At 42.5% G+C, this 17773-nt stretch overlaps 1 protein-coding gene across 1 annotated transcript in view; it reads left to right on the forward strand.

Moving 5' to 3' along the window:
* The first annotated feature begins 1283 nt into the window (after window positions 1-1283).
* The window catches only part of DDX10 (DEAD-box helicase 10), a 177093-nt gene continuing 160603 nt past the window's right edge, over window positions 1284-17773 (forward strand). Inside the window, exons 1-6 of the mRNA XM_032220167.1 lie at window positions 1284-1512; window positions 11610-11670; window positions 11770-11900; window positions 13517-13675; window positions 15186-15306; window positions 16205-16394. Coding sequence (XP_032076058.1) covers window positions 1333-1512; window positions 11610-11670; window positions 11770-11900; window positions 13517-13675; window positions 15186-15306; window positions 16205-16394 — 842 coding nt within the window. The 5' untranslated portion in view covers window positions 1284-1332. The remainder of the gene's footprint in view (window positions 1513-11609; window positions 11671-11769; window positions 11901-13516; window positions 13676-15185; window positions 15307-16204; window positions 16395-17773) is intronic.

Here is a 17773-nt window from a genome sequence, read left to right on the forward strand (position 1 = left end):
ATTGATTTCATGGTGTGGTCTACATCGTGGGGCTGATTTTTTTAATTTCTCAGTTCTATTTCTGGCAGCCTGCCATTCAAATGTTATCCAGGTCCAGCCCTTAACTTTTCTGCCCCCCCCCAGCTTATAGGCGGTAACCCTGCTTCAAATTATATACAGGTAGTCTTCAATTTAGAACCACAATTGGGACCAGAATATCCATTGCTAAGCAAGGCACTTGTTAAATGAGTCGTGTCATGTCTTTACTGCTATTGTTAAGCCAATCAATCCAGTTGCTAAGTGAATCACATAGTTGGTAAGTGAATCCAGCTTCCTGCATAGACTTGGCTCATGTTTTTGGTTTAAGCTCCAAGCTTGGCAATTTGGTAAAGGCCAATGGTTGAAAGTACCATTGACTTTGCTTGTTGGAAGTTGTCTCGAAAGGTTTTTATTTATTTAGTCAAACATGTACAAGTTAACAGGTATAAATATAAACATCAACATGAACAAAGGAAATGAGTACAAATAAATGGGGACAGTATGCATGCTATTGCGCTTATGCACGCCCCCTTTACGGCCTGGAACACCACAATCATCATAAATACATGCCGATTACTAAGCCTCCGTGTGGATGCTACAATGGTCGTGTACAGTAAGTGTGAGGTTCAGTGCTGGTATAATTTCAAATGGTTGCTAAATAAATAATGTCAAGGACTATCTGTATTTTGCATTCAGTCTACACCGAAGCATAAAATAGTGCACAAATGCAGTGCTGCCCAAACCTAGATAAATTATCCATATTTGGGTAAAAAAGTAGTTCTTTGGATCATCACACACAAACTCAGTGGGTTTGTGTGTGATGATCCAAAGAACTACTTTGGATAATTTATTCTTGATAATATAAAAGCAGGAACGTTTAAAATGCTTAAAAGTGTTTTATCTACGTTCATAGAGAGGATTTTTTGATTTAAAAAAGTTTCAGTTGGGGAATGAAGCAAACAATGTGTACAATAGTTAGATGCAACACAACAACGAGCACAATAATCAGATCGTACATGGCTGTGGTGCACCATATCAGATGCAACACCATGCAATAGCAAGGACCTGAAACAAACTTTACTCTTGATAATATAAAAAGGCAAGGCGCTCAACCAATGGGGCACGATCCGGCACGGAGCTCGTCGGCTGAACTTTCATCTTGCAGCTCAGAGCAGGAACCGAGACGGATTCCCCGCTCCTCCTCCAGGAGGGAGGAGCTTTGCCCGTGATGTCATATCTATGCGCCCGGCTTTTTTTGCGTCGCGTCCTTTCCCTTGGCAGCGTGTTTCTGATCCTCGATTCCACCGAGAAGGGATGGAAGAGAGCCGGAGCGTCCCGTCGGGATCGGGCGCCGACCCGGTGCGCAGCTTCGAGCGCTGGAAGAACAGATACGCCAAGCGCAAAGATAAGCTGCGGCAGCGGCGTAAGCAAAAGAAACCGGAGTGGGAAGTGGAGAGGGAGACGATCGCCGCCTTGGAAAAGCGCTTCTCGGAGGTGAGAATAAATGCTTATTCTGGTTGGCAGAGATTGCCTTGTTCTTGGATTGCTTTTGTCTCCCAGAATGATTTTAGAAATAAAGAAGACATCAATTAAAAAAAGGATGTCCTAGAGCAGGGGTCTTCCAACCTTGGCAACTTTAAGCCTGGTGGACTTCAACCCCCAGAATTCCCCAGCTAGCGAAGCTTCCCAGAGCTGACTGGGGAATTCTGGGAGTTGAAGTCCGCCAGACTTAAAGTGCCAAGGTTGGAAGACCCCTGTCCTAGAGTATACACCAAGTGCCTCTCTTCAACATATTACTACGGTAAAGGTTCCCCTGCATACATGTGCTAGTCGTTCCGACTCTAAGGGGTGGTGCTCATCTCCGTTTCAAAGCCGAAGTGCCAGTGCTGTCCGAAGTTGTTCTTCGTGGTCATGACTAAATGCCGAAGGCGCACGGAATGCTGTTACCTTCCCAACAAAGGTAGTTCCTATTTTTCTACTTGCATTTTTTACGTGCTTTCGAACTGCTAGGTTGGCAGAAGCTGGGACAAATAATGGGAGCTCACTTTGTTACGCAGCGCTAGGGATTTGAACCGCCGAACTGCCGACCTTTTTGATCAACAAGCTCAGCATCTTAGCCACTGAGCCACCACGTCTCTATTACATATTACTATGTATCACTAATTTGGATATTCCCGGTTGGGGAAAAGCTTAACGATTGTGGCGAGAGAATCACATCATTACTGGTTGCGTAGGGAATAAGGAGGGAATTCCTAACTATCCACCCAAGTAAGTGACCAATTTGCAGTGGTCCCCAACCCCCGGTCCGCGGACCGGTGCCGGGCCGTGGAGTACCTGGCACCGGGCCGCGCAGCGGCCGGGGGCCATGATCGCTGCAGCGGCCGGGGGACATGATCGCTGCAGCGGCCGGGGGACATGATCGCTGCAGCGCAAAGGCTCCTGGGCCGTGCGCAAAAGCTCCTGGGCCGTGCGCAAAGGCTCCAGGGAAGAGAGCCCCGCGCTGGTATGCACGTGATATATAAACAATCAATGTGTCGTCGCGAACAATGCCCCCCCACCCCTGCATGCGCTCAGCGGGCCACGGTAAAATTATCAAAGGCTGATTGGTCCGCGGCGATAAAAAGGTTGGGGACCACTGAATTAAGGGATTCAGCGCTAATAAACTTTGCAGGTTGTCAGTTGTGTGTGTGTGAGAATAGGAACAAAGATTATTATACAAGAAGTCCTCAACTTACGACCGCAATTGACGCCAATTTATGTTGGTAAGTGAGAAATTTGTGAAGTGAGTTTTGCTCCATTTTACCATGTTTCTTTCTAATTTGTTAAGTGAATCACAGCAGTTATTAAATTGATAATACGATTGTTAAATGACTCTGGCTTCTCCATTGACTTTACCCATCAGAAGGTGATCCCATGACCCCAGGACACTGCAACTGTCATAAATATGAACCATTTGCCATGCATCCAAATCTTGGCCATGTACCATGGGGATGCTGCAACAGTGATAAGTGGGGGAAAAGTCATTTTTTTCGGTGATGTAACTTTGAACAGTCATTGAACGAACTGTTGTAAGTCAAGGAATACCTGTATATGCTATTTTAAGCTATATAGATGTCAGATTAGAATTTTAATAAATTGGACTGAAAGTTCATGCCATGTGACACACAGTAAGGTGGCATAGGGTTGCTTTCAGGCAAGGGTATCAAACTCAAGGCCCATGAGCTGGATCTGGCCTGCGGAATGCTTAGATCTGGCCCGCGGGGCCACCCTGGAAACAGCAAAGGATCAGTCTGGGGTACCTCTGCCAGCAAAAATGGAGCTTGGGAGGGCCTCCTGTAGCCTCCCCCCCCCCAGCTCCATTTATTAGGCCTTAATATTAAATGGAAATGATTTGCAATGATGTAGCTTCCTACCTGGAGAGGTGTGGTCGTCCCCCCACCCCCCATGGTTGATTTGAAATGACCTAATGAAAACAGTGGTTCCTCATCCAGGTTTTGGATATGTAGCACATCCTTGGGATTGTTGAGGAGAGAGGGGGATTGCATTGTTTTTTGCTTGTAGATTTGTCAATTATTCCTTAAATAGGCATTTAAACAGGCTTGCCTGTCATAGTCAGATATGACCATTTATGGAATGTGACACGTGGCCTCTTGTTCTAGAAGACGCAGGTTAATAATTAGAACCTTAAAGAATACCTCTACTTTATTCGGAGAGATGAAGGTCGGGGGGGGGGGGATTCAGATGTAATGCTAGACAAGCAGTAATCAAGGTTCTAAGTTTAATTCCTCCTGGTGAAAGGGCACCAAACAAGAGCAATTGGGCAACAGTATATTCGTATGTTGATAAGTCAACTTTGCTGCTTCTTTCTGGTTTGTGTAGATCTCACATATATTGTCAGCACTATACATTTCAGTTTAATTGTAGACTAAAATTGCTGCTTAGGAAAGACTAGTACATCAGAACCAAAGATAGGTTTTGTAGATTTCGTGACCCGTCAAAACCGCGGTCGACAAAAGCGCGCTCGGCAAAAGCGCGTACGTGACATCATCACAGCGCAACGGAAAAAATTAAAAATTGAAATAAAAATAAAATTAAAGCAAGCCGATTCACATAAAGGTAAGGGTTAGGTTTAGGGTTAGGTTAAGGGTTAGGGTTAGGTTTAGGGTAACGTTAAGCGTTAGGGTTACGTTTAGCGTTCGGTTAAGGGTTAGCGTTAGGTTTAGCATTAGGTTAAGGGTTAGGTTTAGGGTTAGGTTAAGGGTTAGGTTTAGGGTTAGGTTTAGGGTTAGGTTTGGGGGGGTTAGGGTAAGGTTTTCGCTTTAATTTTACATTTACTGATCACAGCACGATGTTTTCGTCACGCTGTGATGACGTCACGTACGCGCTTTCGTCGAGCGCGCTTTTGTCGACCGCAGTTTTGTGGTGGAACCGTAGATTTTAGGGGGAAAGGGAATACTATGGTTGGCCGAAGTATTGACATAATAGTGAGATATCAATTTATGACAGCTGTTCTGTACGAGAACTAGGTGGTCGTACTAGTCAGTAGGTCCTAACAGTGGGATTGGCTAAACTGTCAAATTCTCTGCATCAATAGTTGGTGATGACACAATTTTAAAAAGTTAGGCTGATATATGCTCTAGGCCAGGGATCACTAACCACTAATATTATCTGCCTAATGACTGGCTGATAGGCGTGGCTAGGTGGTTACGTGAGTGGTGGGCGTGACCAACTCGATGTCACTCATGTTGAGGGGTGCCTCGCCAGAGGAAATTTTAGTGGTCTGCAGAAAAATTATTTGCATTTTTTATGTTGCACTAAATCAGGAGTCCTCAAACAATGGCCCTGGGTCGGATATGTGCAATGAATGTTTGTGTTGCTGCAGAGTCTCCCCTTCTGGGTCTTTTTGTGTGGGTCAGAGGGGGTCAGAAATTCCGACTTGGGGCTTGCTTCAGCTTCCTGGTGGGGGGCTTTGGGCGAAGGCTGGAGGGAAACGCTGCTGGTGATGAAGAACTGGAGGGCCTTGTTCCAGTGGGACTGCATCATAGCCTGGAACTGGCTGACCATCTCAGCCTGCTGAGCCTCCAGGCGCCAGTACCTGGCCTTGCACTCCCGCAGGTCTTCCCTCTGCTTGGAAAGCCTATGCTCGTAGTCCTCAGTGTGGTGCTTCTGCTGAGCCTCCGTCTCGGTCAGATCCAATTTGAACTGAGCTGTTTTACCAACTCTTTAGGGGTGGCACTTAGCTCCAACAACTGCTTCCTGTTGGCGCCTTAAAGAGGCTGGGCGGGCAGGAGAAGAGTGGCTGGGAGGGGAGGGGTGAGTCGAGGTCGGCGAGCTGCCCCTCGACATGAGTGACATTGAGTTGGCCACGCCCACCCAGTCACATGACCACCTAGCCAAGCCCATCCAGCAAGTCATTAGGCAGATCATATTAGTGGTCCTTGGGATTTGAAATTATGAATTTAGTGGTCCCTGAGGTCCGAAAGGTTGGTGACCTCTGATCAAGTCAACCACATAGATTTTCCTTCATGACGATCTGTCCTGTACCTGGTCTTCCAATAATGCACTCATCACCATAGTAACTGAGTCCATCCTCTTTGCTTTTGGTTGTCCTCTTCTTCTCTTTCCTTCCAGCATTAGAGTTTTCTCCAGAGAATTGGGCCTTCAAATAATGCTTCTGAAATAGGATAATTTGAGCCTTGAGTGAGAAGTGTGAATTGATTTGTTTAATGATCCACTTGTTTATTTTCTTGGCTCTTCATGGTATTTTCAGGAGTGTTTTTTCTTGTTTTCTTTAAAACTCAAGCACCCAGATTGGCATAGAACTGAAAAGGAACCTTCTGGTGTCGGAATTTGGGAAAAGTACACTAACTTTGCAACAATATGAACCACAAGTACTTCAGGAAAAGTGGAAAAAACTATTTGTGTATGTGTATGTGTGTGTGTGTGTGGGTGTTCAAATCTTTATGTAGGATACAGAAACAAGCAATGTATTCAGTATATGTAATATGTCAGAAAGCAACAATAAAACATTGATGAGACATGAGAAAAGACTTATTACACCTTCTCCTTTCCCATCTGGCTTGTTTCTTTATCACTTGCAACTCCCAAGGCCTTCCATGGCCTTGTTATTTAGTTTATAAAAAGGTCAATTTTTTTAAAAAAACAAAGAAATGGCTTTTCCAAAAGGAAAACATTGTTTCCTGAACTTCGAAAGTGGATGCCATGCTAAAATATTGATGTCGCCTTTACTTAAAAGGTAATAATAAAGCTTAAAATTCCAGGTAACTTTTAACACCCGCCAAAAGCATCAATACTTCACTCCTATGGACAAGAGGAACATAATTTCATATTTGTTTAATGTTAATAGATCTTTTTTTTTCTTCAGAGCTTCTCTTTGAAGGCAAAAATTATTTTAAGTGCTTTCAAAATTAAATCTAACTGGCTGTGTGATGAAAGTTAGAGTCAGCAGGAAAATATTTTAAGTTGATAAGCTTATAACAGTGATGGCTAACCTTTTTCTCCTCGTGTACCGACAACGCATGTGTGCGCAACAGCATTCGTGTGCATGCCCACACACATGATGCAATGTGCCCTGTGCTCCCACAGCCCCCCCCCCACGTGCCCGCGGCCTCCCCTTGCTCCCCACGCATGCACGTCATACCCTGCACCCCATTTTGGACCTAGCAGGTCTCCCTTAAGCCTCCTGAAACCAAAAATGGGGCACGCTTCACACCTCTGCTCCCCCCGTGCATGCACATATGTCTCCTGCATGTGCGGCAGAGATCCCAAAACCAGCTGGCCAGTGGGAGGCGGGTGTGCATGTGTGGTGGAGATAAGCTGGGAAACGGCTCATGTGCCCACAGAGGGGGCTCTGCGTGCCAACTCTGGCACACATGCCATTGGTTCGCCATCACAGACCTATAACATGGAATCTTAATTTATATGTATGTTATACAGTATCTGAAGTGGAAATATTTAGATAAATATTTGGTTATATTACAGATACTGTGAAGCCCACCTGTAATCAGTTTGTGTTTCTGCATTTAGGCAAACAAATATTGGACACTAGATACTTATTTGGGAAAAATAGATTGAAATATGTGGAGATGGCATTACTTTCCTTGTTCATAAGTACAGTTATGTTTTTGCATCTCATTTTGGAAAGCTGCACGTTGATTAAAGTGAGTGGGTTGCACCTAATGGGGAAAAGGAGGGCTTTAGAAATGGGAGAAAAATTACAGCTATCAGAAATTCAACTTAGATTTTCTAGCACATACAGCAACAGCGACCAACTCTTTTTCTGTTCCGAATCTATTTCTCAGAGCTTCTCTGTTGGCGCTGATGCTACGGGGAGGAGTAAGAGTAAGGTTCTACATTTAGGCAAGAAAAATGAAATGCACAGGTACAGTATAGGTGGTACCTTCCTCAACAGTAGTAACTGTGAGAGGGATCTTGGAGTCCTAGTGGACAACCATTTAAATATGAGCCAGCAGTGTGCAGCAGCTGCCACAAAAGCCAACACAGTTCTAGGCTGCATAAACAGAGGGATAGAATCAAGATCACATGGTGCTAATACCACTTTATAAGGCCTTGGTAAGGCCACACTTGGAATACTGCATTTAGTTTTGGTCGCCACGATTTAGAAAAGATGTGGAGACTCTAGAAAGAGTTCAGAGAAGAGCAACAAAGATGATTAGGAGACTGGAGGTTAAAACATATGAAGAACGGTTGCAGGAACTGGGTATGTCTAGTTTAATGAAAAGAAGGACTAGGGGAGACATGATAGCAGTGTTCCAATATCTCAGGGTTTGCCACAAAGAAGAGGGAGTCAAACTATTCTCTAAGGCACCTGAAGGTAGAACAAGAAGCAATGGGTGGAAACTAATCAAGGAGAGAAGCACTGAGGAGAAATTTCCTGACAGTTAGGCCAATTAATCAGTGGAACAGCTTGTCTCCAGAAGTTGTAAATGCCCCAACACTGGAAGTCTTTAAGAAGATGTTAGATAGCCATTTGTCTGAAACAGTATAGGGTTTTCTGTCTAGGCAGGGGGTTGGACTAGAAGACCTCCAAGGTCTCTTCCAACTCTGCTATTGTATTAGTCCATTCTCTTCTTTCTTACTTACCTTGTTCCCCTTTCTGTAAATAATTGTAAATCAACATGCTGCTGAGTGCTCTTGTCAGAGGAACCAGCTGGTCCTTGGCATGGAGACTGTGAAATGAGTCCAAGAGTCGCATATGGCCTGAGGATAAGTTGCCCACCTCTTCTCAATAGAATTGGGCAAGCCTGTTTCTCATTCTGTCTTTCTTATCCAGCCAAGCAAGCAAAATCTATCCAAAAATAAGGATCAGTAGGTGTGATGGCCAGTTCAGCACTGCTTTTTGAATAGGCTCCAGTTGTCTTTGGCCATCAATTTTTATCTCTCTGCCCAAGCCATGTGGAAGGTCAGTGATTTTCTACCCTTCCTTGTTGCTATTTCTCTCTTTCTTTTTCTTTCTGCTGGTCTGACCAGATCAATAAGGGAGAATAGTTATAGCTCAGGGTTGAAGTGAGGGGTCCTTTGTGTTTTCTATGCTTTATTGTTTTCCTGCAGTACCCAAACTAGGTAACATCATTAGTGTATCACTTTCATGTCTTCTTTTCATTAAGATGCTGGTGAAGCGTGGATTAGCCCAATATCTCCTGGGATGCTCACTGCCTTTTTAAAAATAACATCAGCCTCTACTTTGCATGCTGGTTATTGGCTGCCATAGTAATGGGGAGGGTGGGGGGGGGGACTCATGGTTTGGGAGGGGAAAAGTGCAAGTGGAGATATCTCAAGAAGGGAGTTTTGTTGTCACCACCTTCTGCACATGCTGATGGCTCATGTTTGGTAAATGTTTGATATGTGCAAGTTCACGCTTTTTTGCTTCCGATCTTGCTTGACTTTTGCTGCTGTTTTCATTTCATGTCCAGTAAAAATATCTTTTCTCTAATTAAATGGAGTTGGGGGTTTTCTTTCTTGGATATTGAGTGAGGCACACCTGACAGCCTGGTTATTTGTTTGTTAGATTTGTGTCCTGCTTTTAATTCAGGAATCCAGTGCAGCTCACATAGACCTTCCTTCTAATTTCCCCTGCTGGAGCTCCAGCGTGGTTTTCTGATGTTTGCTTGCTCTCGACTACCATAGAAACAGGGAGGGCATTTGGGCATTTGGGTTGGGGAAGCAAGCTGGTGTGTAGTAGTTCCATGAGAATTGGAAGGGAGGTTTGCATTCATGAATTACGATGCTGCTGAGTGGAGTTGTTTATACTCCATCAAGGCCAATTGTCTTGAGACTCCAGATGTGAGAAATACCTATAGAGGAGCTTTCCCATAACATCATTCTGGACATAGACTGGCTCTTAGTGCTGAACCCTGGGGGGGGGGGGATTTGGGGTGACTTTCAATGTGTAACTTTTGCGCTGTTTATTCAGATCTTGCCTTGCTTTCACTTCTATCATTTCAAACTTAGTAATGATAGAATCAAGTGGCGTTGGGGTTTTTCTTTCTTGAGTTTTGAACGGAGGCTGGACTGAAAAGAGATGGAATGATCCAGAGTCATCCAGTGAGCTCTTACGACTGAGGGTAGACTAGAATCTGAGCTTTTGCAGTGACAGCCAGTATCTTAACTGCAGCACCATGGTTTTTTTTGTTATAAAGTTTATTATTTTTTCATTTTCATAACATATAATCACACATATACTATTATATAGCCAACATCGTTGTATTATTAAATGTTTACATCAATTCATCTTACCATCAACTCCCAAAAACAATTATTGGCTCTTCTGCTTTCCATACACCATATTTGTATCTTAGAGCCGAGGTGGCGCAGTGGTTAGAGTGCAATACTGCAGGCTACTTCAGCTGACTGCTAGTTCGGCAGTTCGGCTGTTCAAATCTCACCGGCTCAGGGTTGACTCAGCCTTCCATCCTTCAGAGGTGGGTAAAATGAGGACCCGGATTGTTGGGGGCAATAGGCTGACTTTGTAAACCACTTAGAGAGGGCTGAAAGCCCTATGAAGTGGTATATAAGTCTAACTGCTATTGCTATTGCTATTGCTATTATCCATCACTTTCTTCTCCCTCTCTCCTCCCTGTCCCTTCCTCCTTTCTTCCTTCTGTCATCCTTCCCTTCTTGATGTTCCCTTTCCCTCTCCTTCTCCTCTCCCCTTTCTACTCCTCATTTTTCTCCTCCTCTCCCCCCTGCCCTTTCTCCTATCCCTTCTTTTTCCCTTACCTCTCTCCTCTAGTTCCCACTCTTCATCTCATTTACTTGGTGTATTTCAGCTTCTGAGCAAGCTCCCTTTTATGTTGATGGTATTTATAATTCCTTTTCAATATACATATTTAATTGCATCACCATGTTGAGGGAAATGTATGGCAAATAGAAATAATAGGAACTTGCTGTTTGAACTAAAAATGTGATTTAAAAAAACATTAAATATGGTGCTCCTGGTTTTTCTAGTTGACTTCGAGTCCTAGTGGAAATATAAGAATCCACTAATTTCTCTTTTTTTTTACAGGTAGCCTTTGATTTATGACCACAGTTGAGTCCCAGTTTACGACCTTTCTTGCCACAGTTGTTAAGTGAATCACTGCAGTTGTTAAGTTAGTAACACAATTGTTAAGTGAATCTGGCTTCCCCATCAGTTTTGCTTGACAGAAGGTCACAAAAGGTTCGCACGACCCTGGGACACTGAAACCCCCACAAATATGAACCAGTTACCAAGTGTCCAAATTTTGCTGCAATGGTTGTTAGTATGAAAAACGGTCATAAGTCACTTTTTTACAGTGCCATTGTAATTTTGAACAGTCACTAAACGATATGGTTGTATGTCAAGGACTTTCTGTGTAGAAAACGCCAGACTGCAAGTATGTGGAGATGGCTGTAATCTTTTAGAGATTTATTTGGAAGAAAGTCCTATGGGACTCCTATTGGACATTTGCTTTTGAATAAAACACAAGTGTGTTATAAATCTAATGAAATTATACCAGTATTGAACATTGATCATAGTGGCACAGGAGAGGCACACAAATTATAGCTGAAATTTCATCAAAAGCCGTGAAAAATTGTGCTACAGAACAAAACTGAGAGGAAAGTGAATAAAATATTCACTTTTGCAATGGGATACTTATTAGGCTCAGTGGCTAAGACGCTGAGCTTGTCGATGAGAAAGGTCGGCAGTTCGGCGGTTTGAATCCCTAGCGCCGCATAACAGTGTGAGCTCCCATTATTTGTCCCACCTTCTACCAACCTAGCAGTTTGAAAGCATATAAAAGCAAGTAGAAAAATAGGGACCAGCTTTGGTGGGAAGGTAACAGCATTCCGTGCGCCTTTGGTGTTTAGACATGCCGGCCACATGAGCACGGAGACGTCTTTGGACAGTGCTGGCTCTTTGACTTTGAAATGGAGATGAGCACCGCCCACTAGAGTCAGGAACGACTAGCACCTATGTGTGAGGGGACCCTTTACCTTTACCTTACTTATAAATAATGCTAGTTTGCAGAAATGGTCAGGTTCTTTAATATTTTAGAATTTAATGATCTGTTATATTTTTTCCAATGCAGATAAATACAAATGAAGTTACAAGATTTTCTGATTTCCCAATATCCAGGAAAACTTTGAAAGGTAGGAATGGACTCCTTAAGGATAAAAATGTCCTCAAATTGAATACTGTTCTATTTGTTGCATTCTGAAACTGAGGTTTTGCCTTCTGTGTATCATCAGGCTTACAGGAAGCTCAGTATCGCATGGTGACTGAAATCCAGAAGCAGACCATAGGTTTGGCCTTGCAGGGTAAAGATGTTCTGGGAGCTGCCAAGACAGGATCAGGCAAAACTTTGGCTTTCGTTGTACCTGTAAGTAGGGAAATACTTGTTGCATATCATCATATAAGCTACACTGTATTGCCAAAAGTATTTGCTTACCCATCCAAATAATCAGAATCAGGTGTTCCAATCAGTTCCATGGCCACAGGTGTATAAAATCAAATACCTAGGCATGCAGACTGTTTTTACAAACATTTGTGAAAGAATGGGTTGCACTCAGGAGCTCAGTAAATCCCAGCCTGGAACTGTGATAGGATGCCACCTGTGCAACAAATCTATTTGTGAAATTTCCTCGCTCCTAAATATCCCACAGTCAACTGTCAGCTGTATTATAAGAACGCGGAAGTGTTTGGGAACGACAGCAACTCAGTCACAAAGTGGTAGGCCACGTAAACTCATCCAACATCAGCGTGTGACCTCACAAATGCGCTTCTGGAAGAATGGTCAAAAATTCCCATAAACACACTCCTGAACCTTTTGGACAGCCTTCCCAGAAGAGTTGAAGCTGTTATAGCTGCAAAGGGTGGACCAACATCATATTGAACCCTATGGCTTAGGAATGGGATGTCACTTATAGTAAGTTCATATGCGAGTAAAGGCAGGTGAGCGAATACTTTTGGCAATATAGTGTAAGTTACAGTGAGCTTGAACAAAATTATTTAGCACCCGTCCTCGAAGTAATGACTGCTGTCCCACCACCTCGGTCATGTGATGACATTATATCTGCTTGGCAGCCATCTTATGGAAGGGTTGACTCAGCCTTCCATCCTTCCGAGGTGGGTAAAATGAGGACCCAGATTGTTGGGGGCAATATGCTGACTCTCTGTAAACCGCTTAGAGAGGCCTGAAAGGCCTATGAAGCGGTATATAAGTCTACTGCTATTGCTATTGCTATTACATTTATGACCAGTTGCAGCCTCTACCAGGCGCATGACTTTTGCTGTTTTCCAGTAAAAAAAGATGCGCATTGGATAAGATGGATTTTGACTTATGATCATGTGATTTGTTTAAGAAGTTGCATCATTTGCTTAACTGCAGTGACTTGCTTTAATGAGTGTCATAAAAACAGTCATAAAACAAGGTCCGGTCACATGGTGACTCGAACCGCAATGACTTCTGATGAAAATTGTGACCATAAGTCAATTAAAAAAAAATAATAATAATTATTTAATGTTGCCCAGAGTAGCTATTTGTGAGATTTTTGTGAGCCCCTTTGATAAGCAAGCAAATGAAATAAATTGGCAGGCAGGTGCATTTTCCTTCAACAAGAGATTGAACTGGGCAGATGATACCTTCTGCCTTGTCAAGCTGCAGGAGCGATGCCATTTTATTTGATGAGCGTTTTAGTGCACAAGAAGCATGTCTTGAACAACTCTTGGTTAGAAACCGATATCGATGGATGCATAGTACATGTGCTGAAGCTCGTTTTCTCCAGCAAAGTGTTGTGGCTGCAGGACTGTTTAGAAATCACGGGAGTCCTGTTGCTTGCGAAGGGGAGTTTCACCATGGAGATATTTTAAGTGAGTTATTGCGTCAAAGGTTTGCTTTAGAAAGGCATGTTGTAACTGGTTATAGGTTAATATTGAAAAAGTGTATTCCAGAAGAGCATGTGATAGACTTTCTAACTATACATTTTAACTCTTCAGGCTCTAGAAATTTTATACCGACAGCAGTGGACTGCCATGGATGAATTGGGTGTTTTGATAATATCTCCTACCAGAGAATTGGCTTACCAGACATTTGAAGTCCTGCGTAAAGTCGGGAAGAATCATGAATTTTCCGCAGGTCTAATCATTGGTGGGAAGGTAGGCTCTTCTTTTCAACAATAATTGTTTGGGGGCAGTTAGAATATTCAAAGGATATTTGTTGGCACAGTGGATTTAGATGCCTGTTAAGGGTATGTAGGAACCTCCCCTACCCAATTCTAGAACAAACTGTTGAACAAAAGTTCTGCAGAATGATTTCAGGTCAGCCACTAGCTAGTCTGACCTTTAATCTCTCTCTATCTGTTTCTTTTCCTCCCTCAATCATTACTGGCAGGACGTGATCATAGACTCATAGAAATATAGGGCTAGAAAGGACCTTGGAGGTCTTCTAGTCCAACCCTCTGCCTGAGACAGGAATTACTCTTCCTATTAGCTGTCTTTCTTTACTTAGTTACTGGCAATGTACTGCATCTGGCACATTCCTCCAGTCTTCCTGCCCATCCAATTTTTCAGTGCTTTTCCTTCTTTTTGAATAAGTTAAGGAAAGTATTGGCTATGTTCCAGGATTCATTTCAGAATGCAATAAAAAGCAAGATTGGTACGGTGATCACTTCTCTGTTAGTCTACCAGCCGCCTCTAACATAAAAATATCCCCCCCTCAAAAGCTCAACCCAGCTGGCAGAGCTAGGTTTTGTTGCCCTTCTAGAAGGTCAAAAGGATGCAAAGGCTAGAAGCACCAGGTTAGAAACAAGGAGACTATGAATTCTAGTCCTGCTTTAGCTATGAAAACCACTGGGTAACTTTGGGCCAGTCACTCAGCCCAAGTGTTGTTGTGGGGAAAATAGAAGGTGGAAGGTGTTTTGGACATGTTCTCACCTTGAATTATTTGTAAAAATAATAAAGGTATGATACAAACAAGCAAATAAATAAAAATATTCCAAAGAGCAGGGCCACTGCAGAAAAAGCCCACTTCCCCACAGCATAAGAGAACACTGCAAAATCTATTTATTATTAAAATCAGGAATTTGTCCAACCAGCAATGTGCTACTTATCTGTAGATTGAGATCTCAATAAAAGCAGGAACCTTGTACAATATATCTAAACTTCTCCCATTAGCCACGGCCAGCATGGCGAGTTATTAAGTTTGACGTAATTATAATTCACTGATCTGGGATCATTTCAGATTTCTTAAATCACTATACAACCACTTTCTTCTTTAAAATTTTTCTTCCGACAAATAAATAAATAAATAAATAAATAAATAAATAAATAAATAAATAAATAAATAAATAAATACACACACACACACACACACACACAAATACATACATACACATACATATACCGCATTTGTTTGTGCTCTGCCAGTGGTATGTGGACAAATTGAGATGATGTGCCCACAGAAATTACCACAGACTGGAGGTTATTTCATAATTTTGTGTCTATGTGTATAATTTGTGTGTAGATGTTGAGCTCTGTGCTATTGAAGATGTTTGGAGAAAAATATGATCTTTTTTGTGAGTTGATGTGCCATGTTCAAAGTGGCTTTGTGTGAATGCATTTTGCAAAACTACACATCCTAAATTCTCAATCAACCTGCTTTTTTCAGGACTTGAAACAAGAATCAAGCAAAATCCATAATATGAACATCCTCATTTGTACTCCTGGTCGTCTTTTACAACACATGGATGAAACCTCATATTTCCATGCCTCTAATCTTCAAATGCTGAGTAAGTATAAAATATTTGTTGGGAGCCTCTGATCCTGGATCTGTTCAGTGTGAATCAGAGCTTTGCTTGAAGTCATAATAGGGACGCTGCTGCCTTCTAACCTTAAACCTCTTATGGAACTGATGCATATATGTTGCTCTGGGCAATTCACAGCATGCACAGAATATTACTTAAAATGGAAGAAAAGGGAAGTATATACTTGTTTAAACTTCCTATACAAGACTTTTAAATGTCTTAATGTTTTTAAATTAAAAGAATTGTGCAAGTGGTTGCATGGACTTAAGAACAGCAAGAGATATGCATAAGACTGGTGTTATATCCATGTGGGACATATTAGATATCTACAGCCACATCAGCACATTTGGGTTAAATGTAATGGACCCCCGACTTAACTACTGTCAACTCTGAAGTGAACCTGGCTGGGGCCATTTTGGAGTCTTCAGGGTTGCCACAATGCAAAGAAGAGATAGCGGGGTGGGGTGGGGGTGGGTGGGATATAGTTATATGGGGTTTTTGTAGCCAAAGCAAAATAGTTTATTGTGGGAACCAAGGACATTACAACAGGTGTCTAAAGAAAGGAGGAGCACAGTAACCAGGCAACCAGCCAGCACCCTGATTGGACAATGTGACTGATTGTTTGGGGAAAGGGGGAACTTTTCACTTTTTAATCAGGTGAAAACCGTGGGAACTTTCAGAGTAGGTTTTCACCAGTTTGTGCCAATATGATATCTCCAACAAAATTATGCTTTGAGGAATCTGCCTGCCTTGGAGTTCTGCTTTCTATGGAGCTATTACATGGAACTTTGACAACTACATTATGTAAAACATCCAACAGTTTTCATTTAAGTACTAAAACTTTTGAAATCTGATTTTCCCCAATTTGCTTTTCTCATTCCAGTCCTTGATGAAGCTGATAGAATTCTAGACATGGGCTTTGCTGATTCCATGAATGCAATTATAGAGAACCTTCCAAAAAAACGGCAGACCCTGCTTTTCTCCGCTACGCAGACCAAATCTGTGAAGGACCTTGCTCGGCTGAGCTTGAAGGATCCAGAATACATCTGGGTGCATGAAAAAGCAAAGTTCAGGTTGGAATTCAGCTTATGTAGTCTGCAAAGAAATATGTGTGTTTTGGATAATCTCTTGTTTTTCCTCTATTCTGAACCTTCTTGTGGCATGGTATGGTATGAGAGTTTCCAGTCTTGGGCTTAGAATAAAACAGGCCAATAAATTGGAATAGGCACATCCAGGAAAAGAAGAACTAATCTGGATTAATCACAGGGTGTTTGTAGAATTCCTTGTTTCAATACTTGCTTATCATTTCAACAACCGTGTGTACAAGAAATCACTGCAATGTATAACTTTTGGACCTTGAAGCAGAGAGTTGCATGCTAAAGTACGGTATTTTTTTGGAGTATAAGATGCAACAAGGTTTTGAAAAGGCAAATTAAAAATAAAGTAGGGGTAGATAGATAGAGGGATAGAGAAGGAGAGAGAGAGAGAAATATGGTAGGTAGGGAGAGAGAGTAGGTAGGTAGGTAGGGAGGGAGAGAGAGAGTAGGTAGGTAGGTAAAGGGATAGAGAGAAATACAGTAGATAGGTAGGGAGAGAGAAAGAGTAGGTAGGCAGGTAGATGTTTCCAGGTGTATTTATCCATGTGCTGGAGAAGGAAATCACTGACAACCTGCAGCACCTAAGACTTTGTTTCTGTTGGCACAGCACTTGATCAATGTAATTCTCATCAATCACTCTAATTAAAGAGCTTTCCGAAAGGGGAAATTTTTGCACTCTGCAAACCTCCCCCAAGCGACCCATTTTTTGTGAAAACAGGTTAGTTTTTTTTCAAATAAAAGGCATGAATAGCCTTGGGGGGGGGGCTTGCAGAGCGCTCCTGGGGGTGGGGGAAAGAGCAAAAAACCAGGCCGTTTTTTGCGAAAACGGGCTGTTTTTTGTAAAAAAAAATTGCATGCGTAGCCTTATGGAGGCTGCTGGGGGCTGGGGGGCAGGAAAGGCCCATTTTTTTCTCATTTCTGCCCTCCCCAGCCCCCAGGAGTTGTCTGAAAGCCTCCATAAGGCTAGGCATGGCCATTTTGGTGAAGGGGCGGGGCTTTGGGAGGCAAAAAAATGCTGTATTCAATGTATAAGACGCACCCAGATTTTCAGCCTCTTTTGAGGAAAAAAGGTGCATCTTATACTCCAAAAAATACGGTAAGTGTATAAAATAGTGGATTTAAGAGAGACACATCTGGCTAACAGTGTGACTATTGGGATCAGCTCAAGTAATTTTTGATTTGATCTCTTAAATCTCTATTTCTCAAAGGTCTGGGGGTGACCAGACAACTGGTCTGTGACTGATGTTTAGTTACTAGATAGCTTCCAGTAGTTGAATTAAAAATTATTACAACATAATGCAGAATTCCATGCATGTGTTTTTACGATTACAACTTGAGCAAATTTTCTTGCAAGC

Source organism: Thamnophis elegans, chromosome 6 (genome assembly GCF_009769535.1).
Source record: "Thamnophis elegans isolate rThaEle1 chromosome 6, rThaEle1.pri, whole genome shotgun sequence".
NCBI lineage: Eukaryota > Metazoa > Chordata > Lepidosauria > Squamata > Colubridae > Thamnophis > Thamnophis elegans.